The 26,207-nt window shown below is 37.9% G+C and overlaps 1 protein-coding gene across 2 annotated transcripts; it reads left to right on the forward strand.

The window, feature by feature from the left end:
- On the forward strand, positions 1-26,020 carry TOLLIP (toll interacting protein). 2 transcript variants are annotated; one of them, XM_014252048.2, is made up of 7 exons: positions 1-156; positions 6,799-6,948; positions 8,890-9,072; positions 10,132-10,284; positions 12,190-12,280; positions 16,049-16,069; positions 21,722-26,020. In XM_014252048.2, exons 1-7 carry the CDS (start codon positions 124-126, stop codon positions 21,934-21,936), a joined length of 846 nt encoding a protein of 281 aa, XP_014107523.1. In that variant the 5' UTR covers positions 1-123; the 3' UTR covers positions 21,937-26,020. The 2 variants fall into 2 exon arrangements, with proteins under 2 accessions (XP_014107523.1, XP_005522415.1); XM_005522358.3 differs by lacking the exon at positions 16,049-16,069.
- The last annotated feature ends 187 nt before the right edge of the window (positions 26,021-26,207 follow it).

The following is a 26,207-nucleotide window of genomic DNA, read 5'->3' on the forward strand; positions in this document are numbered from 1 at the left end:
CGGGGCTCTCGCTGAGTGACGGGCGGCAGGACCGGGATCGGGGTTGGGAGCGGCACCGGCGGCCTGGCGGGGCGGGAGGAGGAGGAAGAGGAAGGGTCTCGGCCGCGGCCCCGGCGAGGCGCCATGGCGACCACCGTCACCACCCAGCGGGGCCCGGTGAGTGCTGCGGGCGCGGCGCCGCCGCGGGGCCCGCTCAGAGGTATCTCCTGTTACCGCTCGCCGCGCTGGGCGGGCGAGGCCCGGCTTGGAGACCCCGGTGGGCCCTCCCGGCCTCTGCCAGCGCCGCTGTGGGAGGGAGGCTCCGTGCCTTTCACCCTGCCCCAGCTGCGGCCGCGCCGGAGGGGGGAGAGGAAAAGCCCTCAAAAGCCCTCGTCTTCTCCAGGCTACTGGGATGCGGGGGAGGGAAGTCTGCCTTGTCTCCCGGCTCCCCGCCTGCGAAGAGACTTTGGGAAAGGGGAGGGGGAAGTCCCTCCTAACTGCGCGGAGTCCTTGAGGAGGCTGTTGTGCCCGTTCTGTGTCCAAAGGCCTTTCCAAGGAGGGAATTTCTTATAGTGAACCGGAGCTAAACCGCTTTCTCTTGGAAGCAGAGCGCAGTTCCCTGTGCTCGCGGCTCGGCGGGCCATGGGCGGGCCGCTGTCCCTGGAGCTGCCGCCTGAAAGCTGGAGCGGCGCATCCAGTGTAGGATATAGGCGTACGTGTTGGACAGGAGCTGAGCCGTCGTAAAACAAATTTACCAGCCTTCTGGGAGGTGGTGCTGACAGTTTATTTGGAATATGTTACTGTCTGGTTTTGCCCAGGGATAATCATACCTCACACCGGGGTGTTCTGCACGTGAGGTGTTACAACATCAGCTTTCGACAGATGTGCTGTTCCTGTCCCTCCTGTCTGTTCCTCCTGTCTAAAAGGATCTGGTAGTCATTGACAATATGATATTGCTTATGGTGGAGCGAGGTGTTTTTAAAAAACGATAAATTTACACTGCTGTATTTTATTATGTGGAAACAGCTACTTAAAAAAAAAATGCAGCCTTGTAGAAAGAACAGTGAGGTGAATTACAGCTAATCTTGAAAAACGGCACTGCTGTCACTTTTCTTATGACAGTAATATGATATAGTCGTCAGTTTTATTCCTTAAAGTGTCTTACTTGTTTTATTTATCATAACTGCCTTTTATTTACCATGACTTCAGTGTTACTCTTATAGATGTCTTGTTCTAGAATTTCCCAGGTACTTCTGTACAGTCTTTTGTTTCCTAAACTTGATTGAAGCCTGACAAAAGACATATGATGACTTATCTCATGCAACTTTGGCTTTCTGGGCTTCAGGTTTTTTTTAATGTGTTGCTAACATTGTTGTACATGCTTTTCCTCCATATCCACTTTAGAGATTTGAATGAGATTTTCAAATGAGTGAATAAATTATGCAATATTAAGCAGGCATTCACAGCTGGGGGTGTCAATATGGTACATTCCAGCCTTTCCTAATTCTCCTCAGAGAGGAAGATAAAATTCTACAATTTTCTATATACGCAACTGCATTACAAATGAATAGCCACTAAATGGTGCTAAAGGATTGGGAACCACTTCTTTCTTTACTGATGGAGAGAACAGTTCAGTCTTTCTGTTTAAACAACCAAGAAAATATTCAAGGTTGTTTCATGTGGCTAAGAAACTAAAGTGGGTTGTTGCCAGTCTATACCTGCACTTTCTAAAATTTCTTATTGCTTTTTAGTTTTTCAGATGAAACAGAATTCATCCTGTCTGATACTGTAAATACTCTGCTATAATATGGCTATCTCTGGCCCTTTTCAGGATGTTATGGAATTAGCATATTTTCACATTTGTAATCTTCTATGAACAAAACAGCTTTTAAAATCTAAACTGTAGCTGAATATGTAAGGATTGCTAAGTGATACCTTTAACAAGTGAGAGTGTTAATAAACAGTTTGACCAGGCTTCAGATTAAGACAGTCACAAAAACTTTGTATATTTGTGATTTCTTATCTAGCCAGTTGTACCCAATATTACTCTCCATGGCTGTTCTCCGTGATTATCCACCATGCTGGCAAATACATGAGGTCCTTCAAATTTAGATTAAGTGCCAACCTAGGGCTGCATAGACTTCTGCTCTTAATTTCCCTAATAATCACTACTCTGATGAGTAGTGACTCTGATGAATTTTTTTTCTTGAGATTATCCAAAAAAGTCCCTTTCCCGCTTTTATTAGGCTCCTTTGGGACTGGAAGGTGCTCTGTGGTCTCCCCAGAGCCTTCACTTCTCCAAGCATAGACACAGATATCATATGGACACTCATTCTGTCTTCATATTTTTCATTCATGTTCGTATACCACAGTTCCTGCCATACTTTGAGGTAGGTATTTTCACCCCCTCCTTTTTTTCATGTGAAAACTGCTCCATTTCAGGCTAACAATTGAGATCTCCTTTCTCTTTGTGTTGCATCTCAGAAGAGAACCTGGGTCTGTTTTCTCAGTGACTTCCTTGCAGATACCAGAAAGCTGCTACAGGGTGCATTCTAACTTTCTTCTAAACAAGTCCTCAGCCTGGCCTCACAAGTGCTCCAGCCCTTTTCATGGGCATTCTTGGTGGATCTTTGCTGGACTCCCTGAAGTTCATAATTTTTCATATACTGCTGGGCCCCAAACTGTCACAGTGTTTGGCCCAGCAATTGTTTCCTCTTCTCAGCCCACTGGCTGGATTCTTATTCATCCAGTTTTCTGTTAGGATTCATTGCTGCAAGAGTACTCTGCTCATCAATGTTTTGCTTGCTCTCCACCTCTGTGAAGGTACAGGCAGTCCTGCCAGTTGTTTTCCAGTACTGGTGCCAGGCATTTTTCTGGCCAAAGTACAGGTCTTTGCCCTTGTTGAATTTCATGAGATTCCTGCCAGTGAATTCTGTCTCTCTAGTTGGTCATGTCATCATGTATACCAGTCATTTCTCCCAGAGTTTAATGTCATCTTCAAAACTGATAAGGATGCCTTTTGTCTTAACCTTTTGAGGTGAGGAAAAATACTAGAGACATAAGTTAGTTTCTGTACAGACCTCTGAACAGCTTCACTTTTAACCAACCTCCAGTGTCATTAACCACTGAACTTCAGCTTCCGAGCTCAATGCCTCAGTCAGCTTTTCATCCATCCAGCAGTCCACCCATTCAGATTATAACAATCCACCTTTGATACCTTCAGCACTTTCCTTAGTCATATATTCTTGTTTTGGAGAAGGCAGATGGCTCATCAGCTTTTTACTCTTTTAAAGTCCGGGTAAAGGCTGTCTATTCCTAATCTCTCATTGGCTTTTTTTTTTCCTTCATGTGTCAGGGAATGTCTTCCAGAAGCACTTCATGAATTTCTTAGTCACTGAGGTGAAGCTGACTTGCCTGTGGTTCCTCAGATCATCTTTCTTGCCCTTTGGAATGCTGGGTGTGAGATTTGTCTTTCTCCAGTTATAGGGGAGTTCCTCTAATCTCCATGACCTTTCAAAGATGTTAAAAGAGCAGCCTTCAACAAATATCAGCTCTTTGAGGACCTCTAGATGCTTCCTATCTGGTACCAATTTTTTCTTCAGTGTGTAAAGCACAGAATAACAGTTCAAAATTCTGTCATTCAGTTTTTCTTTCTTAAAAACAGTAAAACTATTTAAAGGAGAATGGTCAGAAATTTTTGAGTAGTTCGGTGTTTAGAACTCTTCGGTGTTTTGAAGAAGTTTCATGTTAAGACTTCCTTGGTAATTGCTGGTGTGGAAACCATGGTTCCCTGGGTGTATTGTGTCTGGGGAAATGTTTCTGTAACTCGGGGCATTTGTGGCTGTGTTTGGCTCTGTGTCCCTTTCCCTCCCTTACACAGGTAAGTACTTGCAGAATCAGTGAGTTGAAGGTTCTGACAACTTCTGTTTACCTCCAACCCTTGCTTCTTCTGATGAGACCTTTTCACTGACCCACTTTAGAACTCTGGCACCATTTCCTGTTGCATAAGAGAACAGGAAGGTGAGCCTGAGACAGCCCCATCCTCAGTTACATCAAATAGCTGTAGAATATCACACCATCTTCAGTTTGAAGAAATTGGCATGCAGTTTTTATACCTGCAGCATTCTGCTCTGAAGTTCCACAAAACTACCTCTTGGTGGCTGTAGCAGATGGGAGGGGCAATAATATTCTATTTGTAGATAATCCATATTTTTGAGATGCAATGCTGTCAGGAAGGTTTATTAGAAAGTTATTATAAGGCAGGCTTGTTTTTAATTTGTCTTCTGAATTGTAGTCCCATCCCTGTCCTGTTGCTAAGTGGAATTAATTTTTTGTTCTACAGCTAGTGACAGAGCACACTTGAGCTTCACATTCTTTCTGAAGTGCTGTTATAGTAGAGGGAAGTACGTTTGTTTCAAAGCAGTTGTAGAGTAAGATCAGTGACACAGCTGTCACGTATGTTTTCCTTGCTTTTAAGATAAAAACTAGTTGAATTTTGGTTACATAAGTTTGTATTTTTAATTCACGTTGGGAGATGGTAATTATGAGCCTGCTTTTAAATGCTTTGAGAAAGATGTAAATTGATCTGTTTTCTTTACAGATAAAGGATTGCATGATACTGATTTGTCTCTATCAATATGGAATCAGCTGATAATTAGTATAAGAACATACTGAGTAATGTATTTCCTTCAATAAACACCTCTCCTAGATACTTTACAGGCTATATCACCAGGACTTGAGAACCAAGTCTTAGTCAGAACTGAACATATGAGTGTGTGCATCTCCTGTTCCCCACCCTTCCCTTTTGGAGGGTTTTACCATGCAGATCTTTTGAGAACTTAGTTAACACTAGATGGTTTTAGGTTCTATGTATGTCAGATCTGCAGTTCTAGGATAAGAGTGTGGCTTTGTGTGAATAACCTAGAATCAGCTTAGCTGCTGTAAGAAAACTTCAGTCTCCTTTATGGACTTTTTCCCCTTTGGATTTCTGTAGAGAGACTAACTAGTTTTTTTATTTTATTTTGGAGCAGGTCTTGGCTAACTTTTATGATGGCTATTATTAGGCTTCTGTTGTGAATGACTTCAGCTTTCCAATATCAATGTGAAATGGGGACAAAAGAAGCTATCCTGTTTTCTGGGAGTTTGACAGAGGGAGCTTGCATAATATGGAAATGGGATTTCAGGTGTGCAGCCATCACTTCTGACTATGGGAAATATTTGTGATGTCTGTTCCTTGAGATGCTAATAGTACCAGATTTGAAACTTCCTGGGACCAGGGCTGGAAGGGGACACTGCTGTAAATGCCATTTCCTTGCTAATTCTGGGTCCGTTTCAGATCTTGCCTAAATGGATTATGTTTTATTTTAAAATGATACGTATTCCAGTGAGAAGGCTGTTACAACACCATGTCTTGTTGCCAGCCAAACTTAAATTAACTTCCATTATTAACTTCTAGCTGAGTTTTTCCCTTCTCTGCCTGTTTTTTCTTTCCACTTAAAACTTCAGCTGCGTAGGTTTCTAACTGTAAAATTTTAAGGTGCTTGTAAGCAAAACTCCTTTTTTACTTTGCTTCCCAGTAGCCCAGCAGCAGGCATTCAGTGCTTCCTCCTGAACTTTTCATATAAACTTCCTTTTTGGCATGTCACACCTGCTGTTGCCAGGATCTTGAGGCTCTCAGATAATCATACAAAACAGTCATACATGTGATTTGGCAAGAGCTGCAATTTCTGTCTCCAAGATGCAATGTTGACATGCAAATGCTGTGTAATCTTGAAAAGCTATGTCCTCAAGGCCTGTTAGCTTCTTAAATTATGTTCTGTAGGCATGCATCTGCCAGATACACAATTGAGTAATCTTGCTTGGGATTGCAGCATGGGAAATTGCGCTACTATCTTGATGAGGTAGAGAGTTCTGTATTAAATATGTATTCCACTTTATATAGATGGCAGAAATGAATACTACTTAGTTATAAATTTTTTATGACTTTTTTTTGCCTTTTAAAATGTTATTATAGATCTTTGTTACTTTAAAACTATGATCTCTCTAAATGTATTTGAATTGATAATGTTCACTGAGTATTTAATACTTAGAAATAACCTGAGATGTTGAATTGACAAGTAATGGGTGAAATTTTCCCTTCATACTGTAAAACCAATGGAAAATCCATGGGGAGTGCTGATTCATATTGGTTAATGTGACAGAAATTCTCTACTACAGCTTTTTGTCCTGGCTCATTCTCATGATGGACCAGATTTTTAATTCCCATGTTGTTGTTTTGAATGTGGTAGAATTTTGTCACCAAGGTTAGTTGCAGACTGGCTGTGTTTGACACTGGAAAAACATTAGGACATCTTTATTATGTTTCAGGATTTGGTCCATAGGCAATCCTGTTTTACAGTCTGTCTTGAAGGTGACTGTGGAATGTGCTTTTCAAATGAAAGCACTGTGCTGTGTCTTGGCACAGGAACGATTGGACAACACGTGGGTGAATAAGTGAAAGAACTGGATGCCATCAGATATCATATATGAATGTGTTGTAAAACTTAGTGGCTCTGACTTTTGTATGGTCTGCTTAAATCATTACTTGCAGAGCAGCTTTGGCTCTCTGTCTTACTTTTTTTTCAAAGGCATATGTTGGAAGTTATTGTTTCTGAAAAGGAGAACATTTGCACGAGTAGGCAGTTTTGTCATTTAATTTGTTCTTTGTTCATGCTGTCAAAGCAAGACTAAATTCTCCTTAATTTGTTACACTTTGATTTATAGTCATCTCTTTCCCATTATGAAAGTATAAAGTTGTCTTTTTTGCCTCTCTGTCTTAAGGTATTTGTTGGTGAGCTTCCTCAAGATTTTCTTCGCATTACCCCAACCCAGCAGCAACAGCAAATCCAGCTGGATGCCCAGGCAGCTCAGCAGCTACAGTATGGAGGAGCAATGGGTACAGTAGGAAGACTCAGTATTACTGTAGTACAGGTATAAATTATGCCATCTTTGTACAATTCAGTAATTTTAAATAATAAATGCAGTTTTTAAAATTGGTGGGCATGGAAACATTTTGTGTTGGAATTTGCGTTACTAAATTTCTTGTAAATGGGTAGTAATTCTTAAAGGCTTTGTAGCTTCATGTTTCTGTACATTAACATTTTGTCCGGTTTTATGTTTCATCACTGCCTGGTGCAGTGACTTCCTGTAAAGCTTGCTATTATAGCACATAATCAAATAAACTCATGGGGTTTTTTGCAGTGAATAGATTTCTCTGAAAACTTCTGTTCAGAGGCTTCCTGTACTTGAAAGACATTAGTAATTTTGAAAATAATATGGGGAATTGCATTTACCTTATGTATGGTTTCACATCCTTCTCCTCAAAGCTGCTCTCCAGCCAGTTGGCCCAAAGTCTTATTGTCATATATATATTGCTTTTACTTTATTGAACTTGGAGATTCCTGTCTGTACATTTCTCTTGGCCCGACAGGGCCCATTTGAATGGCAGAACAACAGACAAGAAGTACTCTTCTCTGTCTAGGAATTTATGCAGGAATGCTGTGGAATCTTGGCTGCATTTTGAGACCTGTGGCATTCTGGATAGGAGATTTACCGTGGTATAGTTATATATATAGAAGATGAAAATCTGGTTGAAGTGTGCTGTATTTAAATATGTGTTGATAAAGTAAATCAAACAGCATGCCTTAATTCTGTTATAATAAACTGATGGAAGATCAGAAAAAATTTCTGGGGAGGTAATTTGCTACTTTTTTTTTTTTTTCCAGATATATAGGGATGGGTGTGAGTTTGTCTAAGCACAGCTGATGACCACCTTTTTTTTGATGAAGGTTTGATAAACTGTCTAATCCCACAAACTGAGAGAAACTGAGAGTATAGATAGTGCTTAGTTTGGATGCCAGCTTTCTTACTTTTATTTTTAAGTCCACATTTACAAGAAACAGTTTGAGACCTTTCTCACCAGCTCTAATGTATGAACTGATGAACCAGCATTTTCCCTGAAGGAGAAAAGAGCTTTCCAAGCCTGAGGTGCAACCTTTGTGGTAAATGTTGCAGTGCAGGGCCTCAACTGTTGTGAGTTCTGTAAATGTCCTGTAGGTGGGAAATGCCCTGGGGCACCATGGTTTGTCACTTTTCTTACTATAAAAAGAGCCATGGACTTAGTACAGGTCAAAGAGCAGCACATCCAAAAAGCCCAATTTCTGCTTGAGCATAGCTGTGCAGCAGTACTCAGTGTTGTGTTCAGGACTGTCATCACCATGTTTTGTTCTAGTCTTCTGATGTTACAGCAAAATGTTGGATTTCATCTGATTCTGTACAGCATCTGTTTTTATAGTGTTAGGCCTTAAGTTGTCCACTGAGTTAACTACTATTAAATGCACATGCTGAAATAAGTGTCTAATCACTTTGAAACATATGATTTACTATGACTAGTTTACCTCAATTGAGCTGCTTTTGCGGGTTGTGCTTTTGGATTGTGTGATATTCTTGAAGGTACTGGATTTCTGTGTTTCGTCCTTTAAAAGAGCTTAAGTGAAAGACGACAGGCTGCCTATGACATTACACTTGTGATTGTATGTTGGAGATCAGATATCCAGAGAAAAATGGAACTTGTTACAATGTCCTTGTAGTCATGTATTTTGTGCTTTGCTATGAAGTAATTTATTTTAGCTACAGTGAAGGTGTGTATTTTCTACATAAGTAAGTTAAAACGATGTTCCCTTTTCAAGGTGTCCCAGACACTTAATGGTGTTACTGGTTTATGTTTTAATCTGAGTGCTGTTTTTCTTTACTTTTTAACTCTTTCTGTCACAGAATTTAATCTACTCCTTTGTTCAATATTTCAACTAATAGTAATTAACTTCTAAAGTTAATATCAGCATTATACACTTCCTGGGTTTCTTTTCTTTTCAGGCCAAACTGGCAAAGAATTACGGAATGACACGCATGGATCCGTATTGTCGGATACGGCTGGGATACGCTGTGTATGAAACTCCAACAGCACATAATGGAGCCAAGAACCCCCGCTGGAACAAAGTTATTCAGTGCACTGTTCCCCCGGGTGTGGACTCCTTTTATCTAGAGATATTTGATGAGGTCAGAACTGCTGTATATTTTTTCTACCCCTCCCCATCTTCAGTTTGGACTGAGGCTTGGCTGAAACTTTGCAAAAAAAGGAATGAGTTAGCACAGAGTTCCTTAACCATGTTCTCTGGGAGATGACAAAAATTTTTCACAATTTCAAAAGCAGCTATTCTCAAGGCTTTGCTCTTCCCCAGGAATGTCAGAACTGTTACTTTTCGTTGGTAGCTGATAAAAGGGCATTAGCAGGCTCGCCTACAAAGGAAGAGAAGCAAAAGATGTCTGAGTGCTATTTAAGCTCCTCTTGGCTATCAAAATGCCCTCCAGCTTTATGTCCTTCACTGTCCCTATTAATGTTGTACAATGCTGTTTTACTTGAAAATTCTTTGGTGCTATTCTAACCTGGGGAGAGCTTGGAAGCTTTTCCAAGCTTGGACTTCTGAGAATAAAATTGTCAAATACAGACTGTGTCTGTGTAGTCACTAGGATTTATTAGGAGAAACGAAGAGGCTACAGCTAAGGCTAAAGTCATGGTATACCTTTTTTTTTTTTTCCTGCCTCTCTCACTGTGTAGTAAAGCATGACAGTGCAGCAGCTATATGGTCATTACCAAACAAGGTTTTTTGGATGCTGCTTTGAGGGCCTATCTGATTGTCAAGTGTCTGTTTCATTGATGCAGTAGGGGAACAGATGATTACTTCTGTCTGCTGGAGTTCACAGCCTATCATAGTAAACAAGCTGTTTATGTTCATGTAATGGCCTCTGTTGTGATGTCATGAGATTCACACAGCCTGTGATGATGTTAGGATGCTGTATTTCTAGAGTGTTCTGCTTCAGTTTTTCATTTTCTTGCTATTAAATACCTGCAATCAATCTATAATCCCACTTAAAGTGTCCTTCATCCTTGTTGGAAAGAACATGGCCAAAATATTTATTGACGCTTCAGTAGTTTCAAAGGGAATAAAATTAACAAAATGAATAGCATCAAACTGAAGTGTTAGTCAAGGACATTTTTAAGTTTGGGGTTTCTTTCAGGGCAATTAATTTGGTTATATTTTTCAAAACGTATTTCAGAGAGCCTTTTCAATGGATGACCGAATTGCTTGGACACACATTACAATTCCTGAGTCTCTGAAACAAGGAAATGTGGAGGATGAATGGTACAGCTTGAGTGGAAGGCAAGGTGATGACAAGGAAGGAATGATTAATCTGGTTATGTCATACACGGTAAGCTGAGTCTGGGGTGGGAAGGGAGAGAAGCTTCTTTAGTAGTGGGAGAGATATTTTAGATTGAAGTAGATCTGTTTTACAATACTGGGTGTTTGTGTATGTTGGCATTCAAAATAATTATATTTAACTCTGGGAATAGCAGTAAATAAATAATAAAAAATAATAAATACTTTGTGGTCAGATGGCAATGGGTATTTATCTTGTTTTGCGGTTAACAAAATTCAACTTATTCCTGTTGTTGAGGAGATCACTGAGATCAGGTCGCTGGGTGTGCAGCTGCTGTGAGAGCTGCAGGTTGTGCCCTGGCTGGGGGACATGGTGGGAGCCCCAGGCAAGGGACCATGACCTGGTGCTGGCCCTTTGCACCACAAGGGGCACAGGGACCTGTGGCACTGGTCAGGGGACCAGACAGTGGGACACAGCAGGAGGTGGTGAGTCAGCAAGAAGACCCCAGACTGGGTGCACAGTGAGGGTATAAAAGCCCAGGGATTCCTTTGTTGAAGGTCCCTCCCTAGAGGCACCAGCTCGAGCTGTTTCTGCATTACTGCATCATGATTAAATTGCTTTAAGGATCCAGATGTGTGAAACACTGCCATGGGAAACGCAGGGCTGAGCTGGTAAGGAAACCCTGTCTGACTGTGAGTGGGGGGTGTGCAGGGAACCAAGAAGGGCACCATGGGGTCACTGGAGCCACCCACTGCAAAGGGGCCTTGGTCTCAGCAGCTACAGGCTGGAGTGGGTGACAGAGTGGCTCCTGGATGGTCAGACAGGAGAGTTTCCTTAACACTTTTTTTTAGTACATACAAAAAAGAAATCCTCAGCTAAATGGTGCATTGACATTTCTAATTTAATAATAATTTTTAAAAAGCTTTGTGGAATCTAATAATAACTTCCCCCCCCAGTCTTTAATAATTATGTCAATTTAAAAGCAGAAAAATAGAAACTTTTCTCTGTCTTAGGTGTTTCTTGGGTAGTTTGAATGCTCGTTCAGATGGCATTGTTTTTCACTTCCTTTCTTGTTCATTTGGTGCTGCTAGTCATGAACTGCAGACTTACACTGGCTTATTTAGCAGCTTCTGGAGTGTTCTCATCTGTCACCTTTGTTTCAAGTAGCTGTTGGATAAAGTGTAGCACGTGCAGCCCTGGATGCTTCCTACTGCACTTGTATATATATCATCAGAAGTTCCAAACTGCTGTTGAGTGCGCAGCTGGGAACAGATATTCCCTGCTGTTTGAAATTCACATTCTGCCCCAGATCTGAACAGTTGTTTCATTACCCTGCGGAGAAAAGAGTTTATAATTAACCTTGCAAACTGTGTCCCTGTGAATGAACTGTTCATAATACTCAATATTTTCAAGGATCAAAGTGAACTGAAATATAACTGAAGTTATTGTGGTAGTGAAAGGCAATGGAGTTAATTTGATACTTTGTTTAAAACACTGTTTTACCTCAAAAATAATTGATTTAACTAAAATTTACTTCAAGGAGCAGTGTGCTGCTTTTAAAAACAAAAAATAAGAATAAAAATCAGATTTTGTCTAATATTTAATTTATTATGAGTATGTTGTATATTCATTTCACAAGGCTAAGGCACAAACACTGATTAAACCTGTATTTTAAAATAATGCATTTTGATAATAACATTTTATCACTCTTGCCAAAGGTGAGTTTGACATGATGTGTTTTTATTGATTCATAGGCAAATTAATTGCCATTTGAAAGATGGTAGTTCAGTTAGTTTGCCGGAAGTTTTGCTTGATATAGATTAGCACTCATCATAGTCATATATTGTGCTACTGAGCATGGATTTGCAATGTGATGACTTGTTTGCAAGCACTTCTAATTGCTGATGTTTTTTGGCTATTTCTTGATTTGTTCTAATCTGTGCCTTTCCTGTCAAGTCTTTGCCAGCTGCCATGATGATGCAGCCCCAGCCAGTGGTCCTGATGCCCACTGTATATCAGCAAGGAGTTGGATATGTGCCTATAGCAGGTATGTTTTCTCTCCTTGAAAACTATGAACCTTCCAGATGAAGGGTGTTGCAGAAATGAATACTAAATTACTCCTGTTTTTTCAGAATGTAAAGGAAGCTATAAACAATTTTCCCTTAACCACTTTTCCTATTATATGTTTTTATGAGAAAAAGGAACAAATTAAGTACAGCTCTGCCTTCAGTCTTGTACCCTGTTTAATACCGCTGCGTGAGTCTGAATAAATATATTAAAATATCTATCAAGTGGTGGAGGCTTCTCTTTTTGAGTACTTATTTTATACTTTGATCAGGTCACTGAATAGCTATCTAGCAGGCTGCACTCTAAGTTGTGCTTACTTAAATGGTGGGAAGCCATGTCTGAAGTTGTTTGCACTTGAGAAAGTTCCCCAAATGAATTGTGCTGTCGGAACTGCAGCTTGTGTAGCCCACAGTGGGATTAATTTTTCTGTGGTCTATGAAAATGCTTTATTGGAAAGAAACTTGCTACACAGCATTTGAAGTATTCACAGCTCAGTGAATGAAAAATGTTAGGTAGCTCTGAGATAGCTCTTTTTGATGTGTTTACATAACTACAGCAGGTATTGTCAGTGCTTTTGGTTGGTTCAAAGAGAGTTTTGGACTTGTAGAGAAAGACGTGTTAATTTATGTTTTGTAATTTTGCTGTCAAAGATGAAAAGTTTAAAGTGTGGAAATAATTTTGAATTTGTCCTACTTGGGGAGCTGATAAATTCAGTTGAGTTTGTGTTCCACTTACAGCTCTTAAAACCCCCAGTTTATTCTATGGCTATCTATTCAGTAGTATGTGTACTTTTCAGGGAAAGTAAGAGATAAATTCACAGTTTTTAACTTCTTTGTGTGCAAGTTTATGAATGAATGATAGTGTGTGTGGGACATAATTGAAGTGCTAAGGGATGATTCAGAAGATACATATATTTTATTTTTCTTTTATAAGACTAGGAGATGATTGAATTTAAAATTACTAGGAGATGATTGAATTTAAAATTCCATTCACTGTAAAAACGAATCTCATCGACTGAAGACTGCATATGTAAGTTAGGAATCATACGTCCTGTTACATTTTTACTGAGTTAAGTTAGAGCAAAATATGGAAAAGTTGGGCTGCATGTTTTATTCCCTGACAAAAACATGCAGTTTGCTTCATTTTAAATGTTTTTGTTAATCTGTGTAGATTAATTGTCAGATTTGAAGTCTTGCCAGTGAAGTGCTTTGAACTGGAGTGTACGTTCCGAAGGGCGATTCTGTTGTGGTAAACCGGACCATCTATACTTCAAACATGGTCATCTTGTTTATAGTTAAAAGATCTGATAGAAAGCTCTAGCAAATTTCTTGACTAGATCAAAATGAGAATATTCATATTACAAAATTTCTGTGCCAGAGTGTAAACAGAAGATATTAAGCAGAGACTAGTTTCATGTATAATTGAAACTAGACATAGAACTGAACAGATAAAACAGATAGAAGACTTTCAAACTTGCTATTCAAGTACTGGATCTTCAGATCATGATGTTCTGTATATTATTTATCTTGAGAATATTTTCTATTTGGACAAGTGAAGAAATAACTAATAATTTGCAAGTGATAGTAATGTCTGACATTTTAGCAGCTAAGAATTTGGGGTCTATATGGTGGAGCATTGCCCTTCTGCCAAGATCCAGCATGTTTGTTTTAATTGCTGCTGTAGTACTATTCTGTATTCAAAATTCTCCCTGCATCTGTGACTTGTATTTTTAAAGCATTGCCAAGTTCCACCCCTGGATTTGAATTTCCCTTTTGTTATAGGAAAGCTTGAGTATGCTTCCTTGACTTCATAAATGCCAAACTTTTTACAAGCCACCTTTGACCTACATTAGGAATTTTTTACTCTTTTTACATATTACTATGCTTTGTGTTTGCTGTTCTAGCATTTCTGTGGACATCATCAAAATTTCCCAAAGCACTGTGAGTTCTAAAGCTTTGACTTACTAATCAATGATCCACTCATAATAATTAGCTGGCTCTTTAGGTTTGGAGTTGGAAAGTGACTTGGCTGCACAATACTTTGGAGATTTCATACATTTAATAGCTTAATAAAAATAATGTCAAATTATTAAAGGAAACAGTAGTGCATCTTAGAAGACATCTTGGAGTTTTTTTAAATACTTTTTGTGTACTTATTTAGATGCTCCTGAATTCTGTGAACTCTTTCAGAAAGGTGCATGGAAGATGCTGGCCTTTCATTGCACAACTAACTGTGTCTTCTGGGCCCACTCTGTTTGCACATTTCTTTTGAAACACTGTACAGTATTTGCTCTCTTTCTTTTGAGACTGCTTCAGGAAGGATAATGGACATCAGTATGTTCCTGCTTTGCATATTTTTAATTCAGATTTTTTACCTGTGCAGCTAAATTAATGTAGTCAGTAAAAAAGCTCTGCTTTTCCTTCTGAAGAGTGGAAGAGCATCATTGAATAGTTTATTATATTTGAAATGGAGAGGATTCTGCTGTAGAAGTCTGTCAGAATTGAAGCCTTATCTATGATGGAAATAGAGTGGGTGGACTAAAACGCTTATCCAGATAGTTTTAACAGTTACGTCTTAACTGTCCAAAAGAACTCCTTTAAAGAGAGATGGTTAAGTCAAATTCTCACAAAGGCCAAGCTGTTTTTCTGTAACAGAAAACTTATGTTCAAAACTAACTTTCTAATTAACTAGCCTTGTAATTAACGCTGTAGCAGCTAATCACGTTCTGTCATACAAGCTGAGGTAAACAGTAGAAACAAGCAGGTAGTCACTATGGTAAGCAGGTGAACACAAGTAATACTCATTTCCTCACATTTGGTGGTAGATGGAGTTGTGTGAAGAGCAGAAGTGGCCATAGTATATTCTTGCACCATGGTAATTAATTGCAAAATTTTTAATATTGAAAACTTCTGATAACAGAACTAGCTGTTGCTTACATGACATAGGTGCCATGGTTGATGTATCTATGGGTTGGTTATGCAAAAATTAGAACTTGTGAACCCTGTTGTTACTGTTATAGAAGTTGAGTTTATCTACCACCTCTTCCTGTTTCTTTTTCTAAAGATTACTTAAACTGTAGAATATTTTGATATACTGGCGCTTGCAGTATCTTCTTGTAATGAACAGTAACAGAGACAGTGAGCTAAAACATGTTAGTTCAATAAGCCAGCTATATTTCTTATAAACTAAATATTCATTAATAGGATGAATAGGAAACTCGCTTTTACTTAGTTTATAATCTTGCTATGTTAAAAGTGTGTTAAAAACCTGTGTATTTCTGGGTCCTGTCAGAGTCAAGAATACCACTTTTCACTGAGGCAAGGTTGTGTGTGTGTGTACATTGTTCCTTTAGTTGTCCTTATTGAGATTCACGGGTTAGCTTCTGATGTTACTGGTATTTGTTCAGAAAACCATGGATATATGTTGTCCTTTGTGGTCTGTAAAATATAATCCTTGCTGCAAACATCTGGTGGCTTACTTTGGCAACATTTCCCAATGGTTACTTCTGCATAAACAACACTTTTAGGAAACTTGTTCAGGGCACTGAAGCAAATTAGTTGAGAGACTGGATCCTAGCAGCATTTAGTTTTTTTAGTATTAGGTAGTTTAGGTTTTACCCAACTGCTTAATTTTATCCAGCTTTCACCTTTGGAAGGTAAATAATTAATATCCTTTTAAAAATAGATTAATATTTCTTTCCCATGTCTTATTCCTTTCCCCTTGTCCCTTCATTTTCACCTGTCTTTAGGGCTTGAGTACTTTGCTCTGGGTAAGTTTCCAAGCTCTTTTCTCACTCCCATCCTCATTGACTCAAGAGTCTTTGCATGAATTCACCTAAACAGCTTTATTTGTTGCAGCAGACTGTATAACAAGGTATTGCCACTTGGTTATCACAGTAGAACAATGTAATGCATCTTCTGCACCTTATTAAAGCCTCTCTAATCTGTTGGAAAGTCTTTAAAGGTACCCGCTCAGCTTCCAGCCATAATGGTTAAACTGATTGCTGGTAACAATGTTGATGGATATAATGTGATGTTAAGATATCCTTCTGAACCTGTTGTATGTCAGTGAGCTGTACTAGGTGATAGTATTGGTTTTCTGGAAGAGAAACAATTCTTGCAGTTGTTTGGCTACTGCAAGTTTAGTGGAGAAGCAGATAATGTCACAACTTTTGGTAAACTTGAAAGCAAAAAACTTAAATTTTGTAATGACATTTAGAAGACAACCTGCTAATTGCCTTAGATTTAATTTCCTTAATTAATCTTCAAATAAGCTTTCTTTTTAAAAATTGACACTTTTTTCATCAGTGCATATTTTTCATGCACTTCTGTTTTAGATCTACATCATGTTAAGGACCTGACTAGAAGTCTAAAGGCAAGTCATGTTACAGGAAATCAATTTTCCTTCCTTTTAGACTTCCTTTACTGTGATACTTCTGATTTTTGAATTGTGCAAAGATGCTGTGACACCACTGTCTTTGATAAAAGCATTGGTCTTCAATCAAATAAATTCAGAAAATTTTAGAATTACTTCTTTGAGATATGATGTCACTTCTTGATGCCCTGAATTTCGGAAAAATGCTGTAGATAAAACTGTTGTGATTGTCACAACATATTTGGTTAATTCAGAGAAGTGGAATTTTAGCATTTTTCTGTTGTTTCATACGCTTATTTTTTCTAGCAGTTTGCAAAGAAGCAACATTTTAAAAAGATGAGATGGCATGCATATTTTAGTAGTGAGTTGTTTCCTGGAGCAAATACCAGAAAAGGGTTACCAGTTTCTTCATTTAAATGAAAAAAATTATGCTGAGAAGGTTCCTCAGTCTACTCTGAAAGAATCTGTGCATGGGACCAAATGATAATGAGTTAAGAAATCAAACACAGAGCACTTGACTGAAAAAGAAAATAAAATTACAAGTGTGTAATGCCTTGTATGCAGTTGGAAAGAGTTTACCCTGACAGTTCTGCTTTGATGCTTTCTTTATTGCTGCTTGCAGCAATTGACTTGCTATTATTTCATTTATTGGAATGTCATTGCTTATGCCAGCATGTTTGCCATTGCCATTTCACTGAATTGGAAAACAGTACTCCATTCTTCTGATTTATAACATGGACCTAATGTCTGAGAGTAACACAGGAGTCCACAGTTCCACTGATAGTGGATTCTTACATTGTTTAGTTCCAGTTTTCACCTGTCAGTGATACAAGGTTTTTTAACTTAAAGCAGCTTTTTACTGAACATTGATAATTTGGAAGCTTATCATAACTTTCTCTAATAACTACATATATATGTCTGTTTGCTAAATTTCAGTGCATAGTTCTTCAAGTTTATGCTTAAGTCTTACGTACTGTTTTGTAAATCAAAAATTATGGATGCTTTTAGCCTGAGTGAGGAAAAACCCAAAGTACTCTTAAATTGCTATTTGTATAGCTTGAATGTTTGGTTTCATGAAAAGTAAGCATTTATCATGGAGGCAATTATTAAAAATCTGTGATGCTAACTCCACTACTAACAGTAGACAGCTGTCCTGGTTTAGGGCAAATTTGGGAGAAAAAACTAAACTAAAACTAGTAAGAGCTGAGAAAATGGGTTTTGAAAATCCTTGGTGAGAAACAATACAGTCAAGAAATTTCTTGTGTCTTAAATTGATTATTTATATTGGAAATGCTTTTTGAATGCTGCCTGTCCAGATGTCTGGCTTCGTAATTACCTATTTGATGAAAGCAGTAAGGAAAACAGTGTTCTAGTCTTGATTTTATTTTGGCACTGATAAGACACTGAAATTATAAGCTCTAGGAAACTGTGGTACTTGACAAAAGAGCCTCATGTTTAATTTGGATTAATACATCAAACTGACCTCCTGTATAGATAGTTCATACACTGTTTAGGCTGATTGTTGGATAATCTTAGGCTGTTGATGACTTAGTAAAAATATGGGGAAGTTCATGTTAGAAGTAAAACATAATTTCTATTGCTTGGTTCTTTCAGGTAGTTTGCAACTTCTGTTTTTTTGAGGCCTCACATCTTCTTATGCCCCTTTTAAATGCCTGCATTGTTTGTGGGCAGTGTGAGGAATGAGTTGAGGTCTGTTGAAGCTCTAGAAGAGGCAGTGCAAAATTCTGCTGGGTAACTGGGTGAAGTTTATTTGCAGTGTTGGTGAGGACTGCACAGTGGTTTGCCTCCAGGGTGTCTTGATGTGCCATGTGTTCAAACATGTAGTGCCAGACAAAATTCCAGAGACTGTGGTCCAAAGACCATAAAAAGCTGTGGAGCCAAGGTTTAGGGTGGTGCAGAAAAGGTGACAGATACCTGTGGTAGAGCTATGATGCAGATGGCTGGGCAGAAATATGGGTCCAGTGTGCAGGTAACAAATTTATGCCATTATGACTCAGTATGAATCTTTTGGAGTAGATGCAGCCTGTGTGTTAGACTTAAAGCCTCTAGGTTCCTTTTTATTTTTTTCTTCTAATTAGCCTTAAGATGATTAAAAAGGGGATTTTAAAATCAAAATTGGAGAACACAGATAAATAGGGAGGTGTTTACAAATCAGTAATGAATCCCTTCAGATAGGACAGGAGTCCCAAGTTGAGGAGAGAAATAGAAAAGAGTATATCAGGTGAAATCCTGGGTGCAGTGCTCACAGTCAAACTATATTCACTTAGAATACCTGGTCAGCCAGAGTTGATACTTAGCTCATCCAGCCTTGAATGTGAATTATAATTTAGGATTTTTATGCTGACAGAAAAAAACAAGTCACTGGGATGCTAAAACATTTGTACATGTTGAAGTGAGTATAGACATTTCTTACTAAATAGTTAGTGAAGAAAATCTTGAAGAGACAAGGTAAGTATTGAAAGTGCTCTTTGCTCTTTTATTAGATGTTAGGTTCTGAGTAGAAGTAGTATAATATAATTGCAATATTTTCAATCACATAAGTACTTCAGTTATTATCTTGAGAGATGAGGCTGCAAAGAGGCACTCTTGAAAATTATATTGGTTATACATACATATGCTTTGTTGTTATGATTTTTGAGCAGTTAGAATTCAGTAGAAGGAGGCAGCTTCTGATCTGCTCCTGAGTAATAAATGAAAACTGGTTCTCAAAAAGAGATCTTATTTTGAAGATGTATAATGGTGATGATGCAAGTAGTTCATCCTTTGTTTAACTTACAGAGAAGTAATTAAGGTCATAGATAGAGAGCAAACAGGTGAACTGAAAACTATTCAAAGTTAGATGTTCAAAGAAAATGTGTGTCAAATAAAAAAATGCCAAAACAAACACTCAGAGAATCCTAAGAAGTGTGAAGTAAAGCAGTAAAGTATGTTTCTGACAAAAATTGGTAGATCTCCCAAATATGGGGATGTGAAAGTGTTGAATTATATGTTAAATCTAAAGTGGTTATGAGGTTGAGTAACAAGGCTTTTGAAGATCAAATGTGTAAAAGAAGGAGAAACTATTTGTTTTAAAGAAGCAGAAAACATAGAATCATGTATGTAATTAAATAATAATCAAGATATAAGTATGTCAGGTAGTTCAGGAAATCTAGTTGGAATGTGAGACCATAACAGGTGAAGGAATTCTTGCTTTCAGAGCACTGGAGGATAGCAAAGTGAAGTTTCTATTAAAAACATTTTTGAATTAGCCATTTACTGTATAGAATGATTAAAACTCAGGAAGACTAGAATGAACTGTTTTAAACCAAACAAGTAACTAAGGAAACTTTAGGAGGAAGTGATATGGTTGTGTAGGAAAAGCCTATATGTTAAAATTCATAGGTATTTGAGTACATAAAAAAGAAGGTGTGGTATGTGTAGATCACCTTCTCAGTTGCATTTGGAAAATGCTGTTTCCTAACCATTCTTTCTATCATATGATATTCTGATACAATAAAGGTAATCTTGTGGTTTAATATCTATTTTAAAAGGTTGATGAACAAATAAAAATAGGTTATTATTCATCTAATGAAAGGAGTTGAATCTGATGCACCTTCTTTGGTGAGGTGCATAAGATTTCTTTAAAAAGTAAGTGAAGGGACTAAGACAATTTGTCAAAACAAAAACCCTTCAGAGTTTTCTAAGCCTCTCTGACTGTCTCAGGTTGCAGAAGGATCTCATTGTAATGAAAGGGAAAGAAAATTATATATTAAGTCTGGTGTTAAAGTGTGTGTAAGGAGTAATCTTAACTAATACTTATTTGGCAACAATTTCTCAATTTGGTCATTACCATACATGAAGGTCTTTGAATTATTGTAGACTGCTCTATAAAAATATCAGGTGAATAGTCTGAAACAGTGCATAAAATGCTTGAAAGCAAATAGAGAACCGATGCTAAAACTTGTTTTTGTCTAGCTCCAAGTAGTTCTCCATGCACTACCTTAGAAATTCTACAGGAGAACTGCAGAAGCTAACACAATAAAGGAGTAGGACTAAGATAATCAAGGATCTGAAAATACATAGAGAAGTGAAATACACAATTTTTTGAGGTGATAACAAAAGATTGTAGATACATAGATACATCCTATTATCTGTTTTCAGTTTCATACTAAACAAAAGGTAGTGTTTTCAGCGATGGTTCTATGCATAATGATAAAAGTTCTTGTGTGACAAAAAGGGGGTTTTTTTCTAGTAATTTCTTTGAACGGGAATAGGAAAACTAATTTTGTAAAACTCCGTAAACTGCCAGTGCTTTATTTTACATGGATATACAAGAAGTTAATGAAAAATGACAGTTCAGATTAATTTTGTCCTTTGGAAGAGAGATGAGCAAAGCAGTGTGTACCCTTAGAGGTGTTGCTCTTTGGCCACATAGTGACTTTGCAGTCTGGATGGAACTTTAGCCAGGAAATACATCTGCTAAAAATTGCTTATTTGTGTGGTCCAGTGTTCTAGTGGACCAAAGTATTTTGCTTTCCTTTGAATATGCTGGAGATTGCATTCATTGTCTTTCTAAATATCAGCTATGTATATTGCCAATGTAAAACCATTTTTTTCATCACAACATAAATACACTGGGAACTAAAATACGAGGTGGGGAAAACCAACCATACCTTTCTGTGATTAGCTTAGTGTTTGGTTAGTGAATTATGTGTGAACCTGCTTAATGCAAGTTGTACCTAGTTTTGAACAGTACCTGTTGTCATACTGTAGTTTATAACTTCTGGAATATAACCCTGGGGAGAGAACCTGTTCGAGAAAAATATTTTCCAGTTGCAACAGTTTAGGTATAATCTCTGCAATCTTCTTCCTCCTCTAGATTGCATGTTAAAATAAATACATGCTGAAGTTGGTGGGTTGGGACAAACCATGAGCTGCTTTCCTCTTCAAAATCACTGGGGTTTTTTGTTGTGGGTTTGTTTGTTTTTCTTTTCCCCCCTACTCATGTATGTTTTATGGCTTTCTTTCTTCTGTTTTTAACCTGTAGGGGTGCCTGCAGTCTGTAATCCAGGCATGGTACCAGTGGCAATACCACCTCCTGCTGTCAACCCTCAGCACCTGTGTAATGAAGAGGACCTGAAATCTATCCAGGATATGTTTCCCAACATGGACAGGGAAGTAATCCGCTCAGTGTTAGAAGCTCAGAGGGGGAACAAGGATGCAGCTATCAACTCCTTACTTCAGATGGCTGAAGAATCATAGATGCCTGCTTCCTGCGTAGTCCCTGTCCTCGATGCCACTTACTTCTACTTGCCAAGCCAGGGATTTAGCTAGAGGAAGAATTTCCCAACAGCTTTCTGTTAGTGCATCGTGTGTGACAGATTATACCCCTTTTCTCCTTGGACAGTTGGATCTTCTTCTCTTTCTTTCTTTCTTTCTCAGTCTGTACATACTCAGTTTAGCTTATGTCCTAAAATAGAGCAGTGAAGCATCTTTAGTGTCGGCTGTGCCCTCTGTGGCTGTATTCTGATGGAATGGGGAATAACGCTGCTTTGTTTCTTTTTTCTCCCCCTTTTCATAAACTTGCTCTTACAAAGTAACTCTCTGCAGTACAGGATTTACTAGTGTTTGTTAGATTGGAAAAAAAAAGATCTTTCTATGGAAGGTTTGCTGTTTAAACACAGCTGATTTATTAAAAGTATTTAGGTTTCAGCAAGCAGCCTATTTTTTGCCAGAAGTTAAAGGAGAGACCCTGTCTTACCCTGTGGTGTGTAGTTATTACTGTGATACAGTCACACCTTTTAGATGGAAAATTCTTAGTTTAATAAATTTCTTAGGTTGTGCTGTTGCTATTTGTAATGTGTATCTTCCATTCAATCTAGTCATTGGGCACCAAAGCAATATATCTTCTGGTGTGCATTTGGGACTTTGTCCTCCCACACAGTATTGTTATGTATCTGTAAAATCTTAGGAGTTAACTTTTTAACTCATACAGTATGTATTGCTGTATCAGAGAACAGGACTAAGCCCTAATGTACACCCACAGTTAATTGCACTCTAACTACTACTTCTGCATTCCCATGGCTATTTCAAAGGATAAGTGCAGAAGGAAAGATACTTATACCCGGAAAATAAGTGAAGCTGTAAAGAACTATTTAAAATGTTGTCTTACATTTAAAAAGCAGATATCTATGATCTGGTTATAAGGCTTCTTTCCTTATACCTATGTTTCAGCAAAGTTATTGCTTTACATTAGTGGGAAAATGATTGTGTTTTTCCTATAATAAGAAATAAGCATGAAAAGTAGCTTCAGGGTCTTAGAATGGCATTATGAATTGCTCAGTGACTTGTTAGACTACAGCTGCTGTAGTCAGTTTATTATTATTTGATGCAGATGGAAATAAAATTCTTTGTGAGAGACAATTCAATATATCTGAGTTAGTCTGATCCTCAGAGGAGATGTTTGTATTTATTGTTAGTGTAATTTTTTTTTTCAAGTAAGAGTTGATCTTGGATCTGCAGAATCATACAGTTATGCACCAGTTACGCCTGTTGGATGAATTTCTGCAGTGTCTGTTTTTGTAAAGTAATGCACTTTAAATAGTATGCACCAATTTATTTTTCCAGTGATGTGCAATGTTGCTGTTTTGTCTCTTTAATGTTTGATTTCAAATACTTTGTACAATAGCCATAGACCTTTATATTTTCAAGAGTTTAAATGAATGTACACTTGAAATCTAGGCTCTTGAGTGGTTCATGAGAATATTAAAATCAGGTTTGGAATAGGGAATGACAACCCATATTCTCTTCTTCCCCATACTTTATTTCATGTCCTATGCTTAAAATATTTTATTATCTGATGGAAAGCTGATTTTATCCCCCCCTCCCCAACCTTCCTTCAAGTAGCCTTTAGGTAGCACTGGCAGTAGAGCATGAATATTTATTTTTTTAATCATTAAAAGTAATACTGAAACTTTTAAAACACAGCACCAAAAATCATCCCAGTTTCTGACCTTTTAAAGCTGTCTTTTCATAATGTACAGTTTTAAGTTTTGAAATGAATCCCTTAACATCTTAAATATCCCACTGAAAGCGTAAGTGTCTTTAAACGTCCTCCAATTGGATTTTGAATAATGAAATTCAAAGGCTATAGTTCTGTGTGCTGTAGTTGTAGAATTGCCACACTTTTGTTTTCTAAAGTTAAATGGGTATTCTTCAAGAAAGTATTCTTGCCCCTTCCCTACAATCATGGTAAATTTTGTGATTGGGTAGGTGTAGAGGCATTTGGTCTTTATAGCACAGTGTTTTGTGGCATCATGACCTGAAAGGATGAATGTTGGTAAGGATTTAATGCTTAGATACCTCCAGGAAGAGTCCTGTGCTCTACCTTTTACACAGATAGCATGAATTTCTAGGGATGGAACAATTCAGGGAAAATGTACATATTTAAATTTTTATATTAAAATGGTGGGATTCATAATACAGCTTTTCATAAAAGCAAGTGGTCATGGTTCAACTAAATGGCTGGTAAATTGTACTGCATCCTATTACAGCTCCATTTCAAGCACAGAACAAAACCACCATTCAATCCGAACTGCCATGAGGGGTAAGTGCAAAAGTTAAGCTAGCCAGGTTTATTCATAAATTGGGCTCTGGCCCTCTAAGGGAGACTCCTGTTCTTAGAAACATTTTTAATGCACATTTTTTTTCATAAGCAAATGTTATGCAAAACAGGGTACAGGTATGAGTTGATAATAGAATATGTAGGAGCAGTATGGCCAGTAGATGGATTTCATTATCTTACACTATACTTAAATATTGTTCTGTGGATTTTTTTTGTCTTTAATTGAGCATTAGAGATTAAACTCTTACATCAAGATGTGCTACTTTCTCTTGTTAAAAAGAACAAAATGATCAGCCTACTCAGCTTTTCAGCATACATATCCTTCCAGTTAAGCTGTTTGTTAGGTTTGAACTGGAGAGCGATGACAAAAGGCAAGGAATGTTTGCTTATTTCAGGTCTGTGAAATTAAGGTATTGGAACTGAAAGTCTGTTTTTTATTTTAAACAAACAAATTGTCAGTCATGATTGTAGCTTTTGAGGAAATGCTAATGGGGTAATAATGTGTTTGATGCTGCTCCTCTGCTCAACAGCTTCCAGCAGCTTGGAGCCAAAGCCATCTGTGTAAGACAGGCATCTGCTAAAAGTTAGTGCTTTAAGTATAGTTTGAGTCCTGCCAAGAGCCTCAACTTGCTAAAGGTAGGAGCATTTTTTGTCTAGCTAGATCCTTGCAACTTCTCTACTGCTCTTTGCATCTGCTGATGGTACTGAATGGGTTTTTTCCCCCCTTGTAAACGTTATTGCCTGTTTGGTTGATATGTAATACCGTACAGAGGATGTTTTTTGCTGTAATTATTCTGAAGACATTGTTTCTCTGTATTGAGGTCCAGTGTCCAAATATGTTTCTTGCACTCTAAAGTACATTAACTTTTTCATTCTAATTTAATAAATGTATCATCTGAATGAAAGTGTATTACGTCTCTGTTGGAGAGCACCACAATGTAAGTTTGTCTATAGACCAATCTAAAATTCAAGTATTGGTTACCGTCTTTTATTCAGTATTGAACATAGGTTGGCAAATTACACTGGTTCTTAATGTGAATGTCGGGTGGGAACAGTAACAGTAAAATGCTCAAAAGTTCTTTCAGAATTCTCTACAGGTAGGTGCCTCTTTGTGACTCTTCCAGGGGCTACTTTCTCAAGGAAATATTCTGGTGCTGCAGGTTCTGGAGGACAGAAGAAGGCAGTAGTGAGGCTGCATTGTTTGAAGGACAGTATTGGAGGGCAAGGGAGGAGGGAAGAACAGCAAGTGGGTGTGAAGGGAATGCTGCAGTGTGAAGGATTGAGGACTCTGGATGAATGTGGTGTCCAAGTGAATAGTTATGAGATGGACCATGCGTGCCGTTCCAGCTACAGAAAGAGCTGGCTTTATCTGGTAATATATGATAAATGAATTTGAAAGATTTGGTTTGCATAGCATCTCCTTCTAGTACTGTGATGGTAAAGGTATCTGAGTCCCTCTTTCTCATTTAACAGCATCGCCATGCTCAGTGATAATTGTGATTATTAGCCAACTGCTAGTCTGAAGTACTACTGAGTTATCAAGCTTACATTTTGGGATTTACTGTCCATTCATAGTGGGTTTTTTTTCTAATCTAGAGTTGTTTTTTTTTAACAAATGATACTTGAGAGGAATCTTTCACAGCTGATTTTTCTTTTATTTCCTTAATGTATTGAATACCTATTATGAAATAAAACTCTGTTGAAATTGTGCTTTTTTTTCTAGACTTTGAGTATGTTTCCATCCCAATCTATCATCAAAGGTTATAGTTTGCTTTCACATTTCTTCATTTTACTGTCAGAGATAGGAATAGCAAAAATTAGTTTAAACAAATGTTGGTGTTGTAGCTGTTGAAGTATTTTAATACATCTATTTAGTATTTTTATTAGCTTTTTCATTTCAGTGTTAGTG

The sequence above is a fragment of the Pseudopodoces humilis genome, chromosome 7, assembly GCF_049639895.1.
Source record: "Pseudopodoces humilis isolate 2021_Gansu_Grassland_sample_001 chromosome 7, ASM4963989v1, whole genome shotgun sequence".
In the NCBI taxonomy this organism is placed as follows: domain Eukaryota; kingdom Metazoa; phylum Chordata; class Aves; order Passeriformes; family Paridae; genus Pseudopodoces; species Pseudopodoces humilis.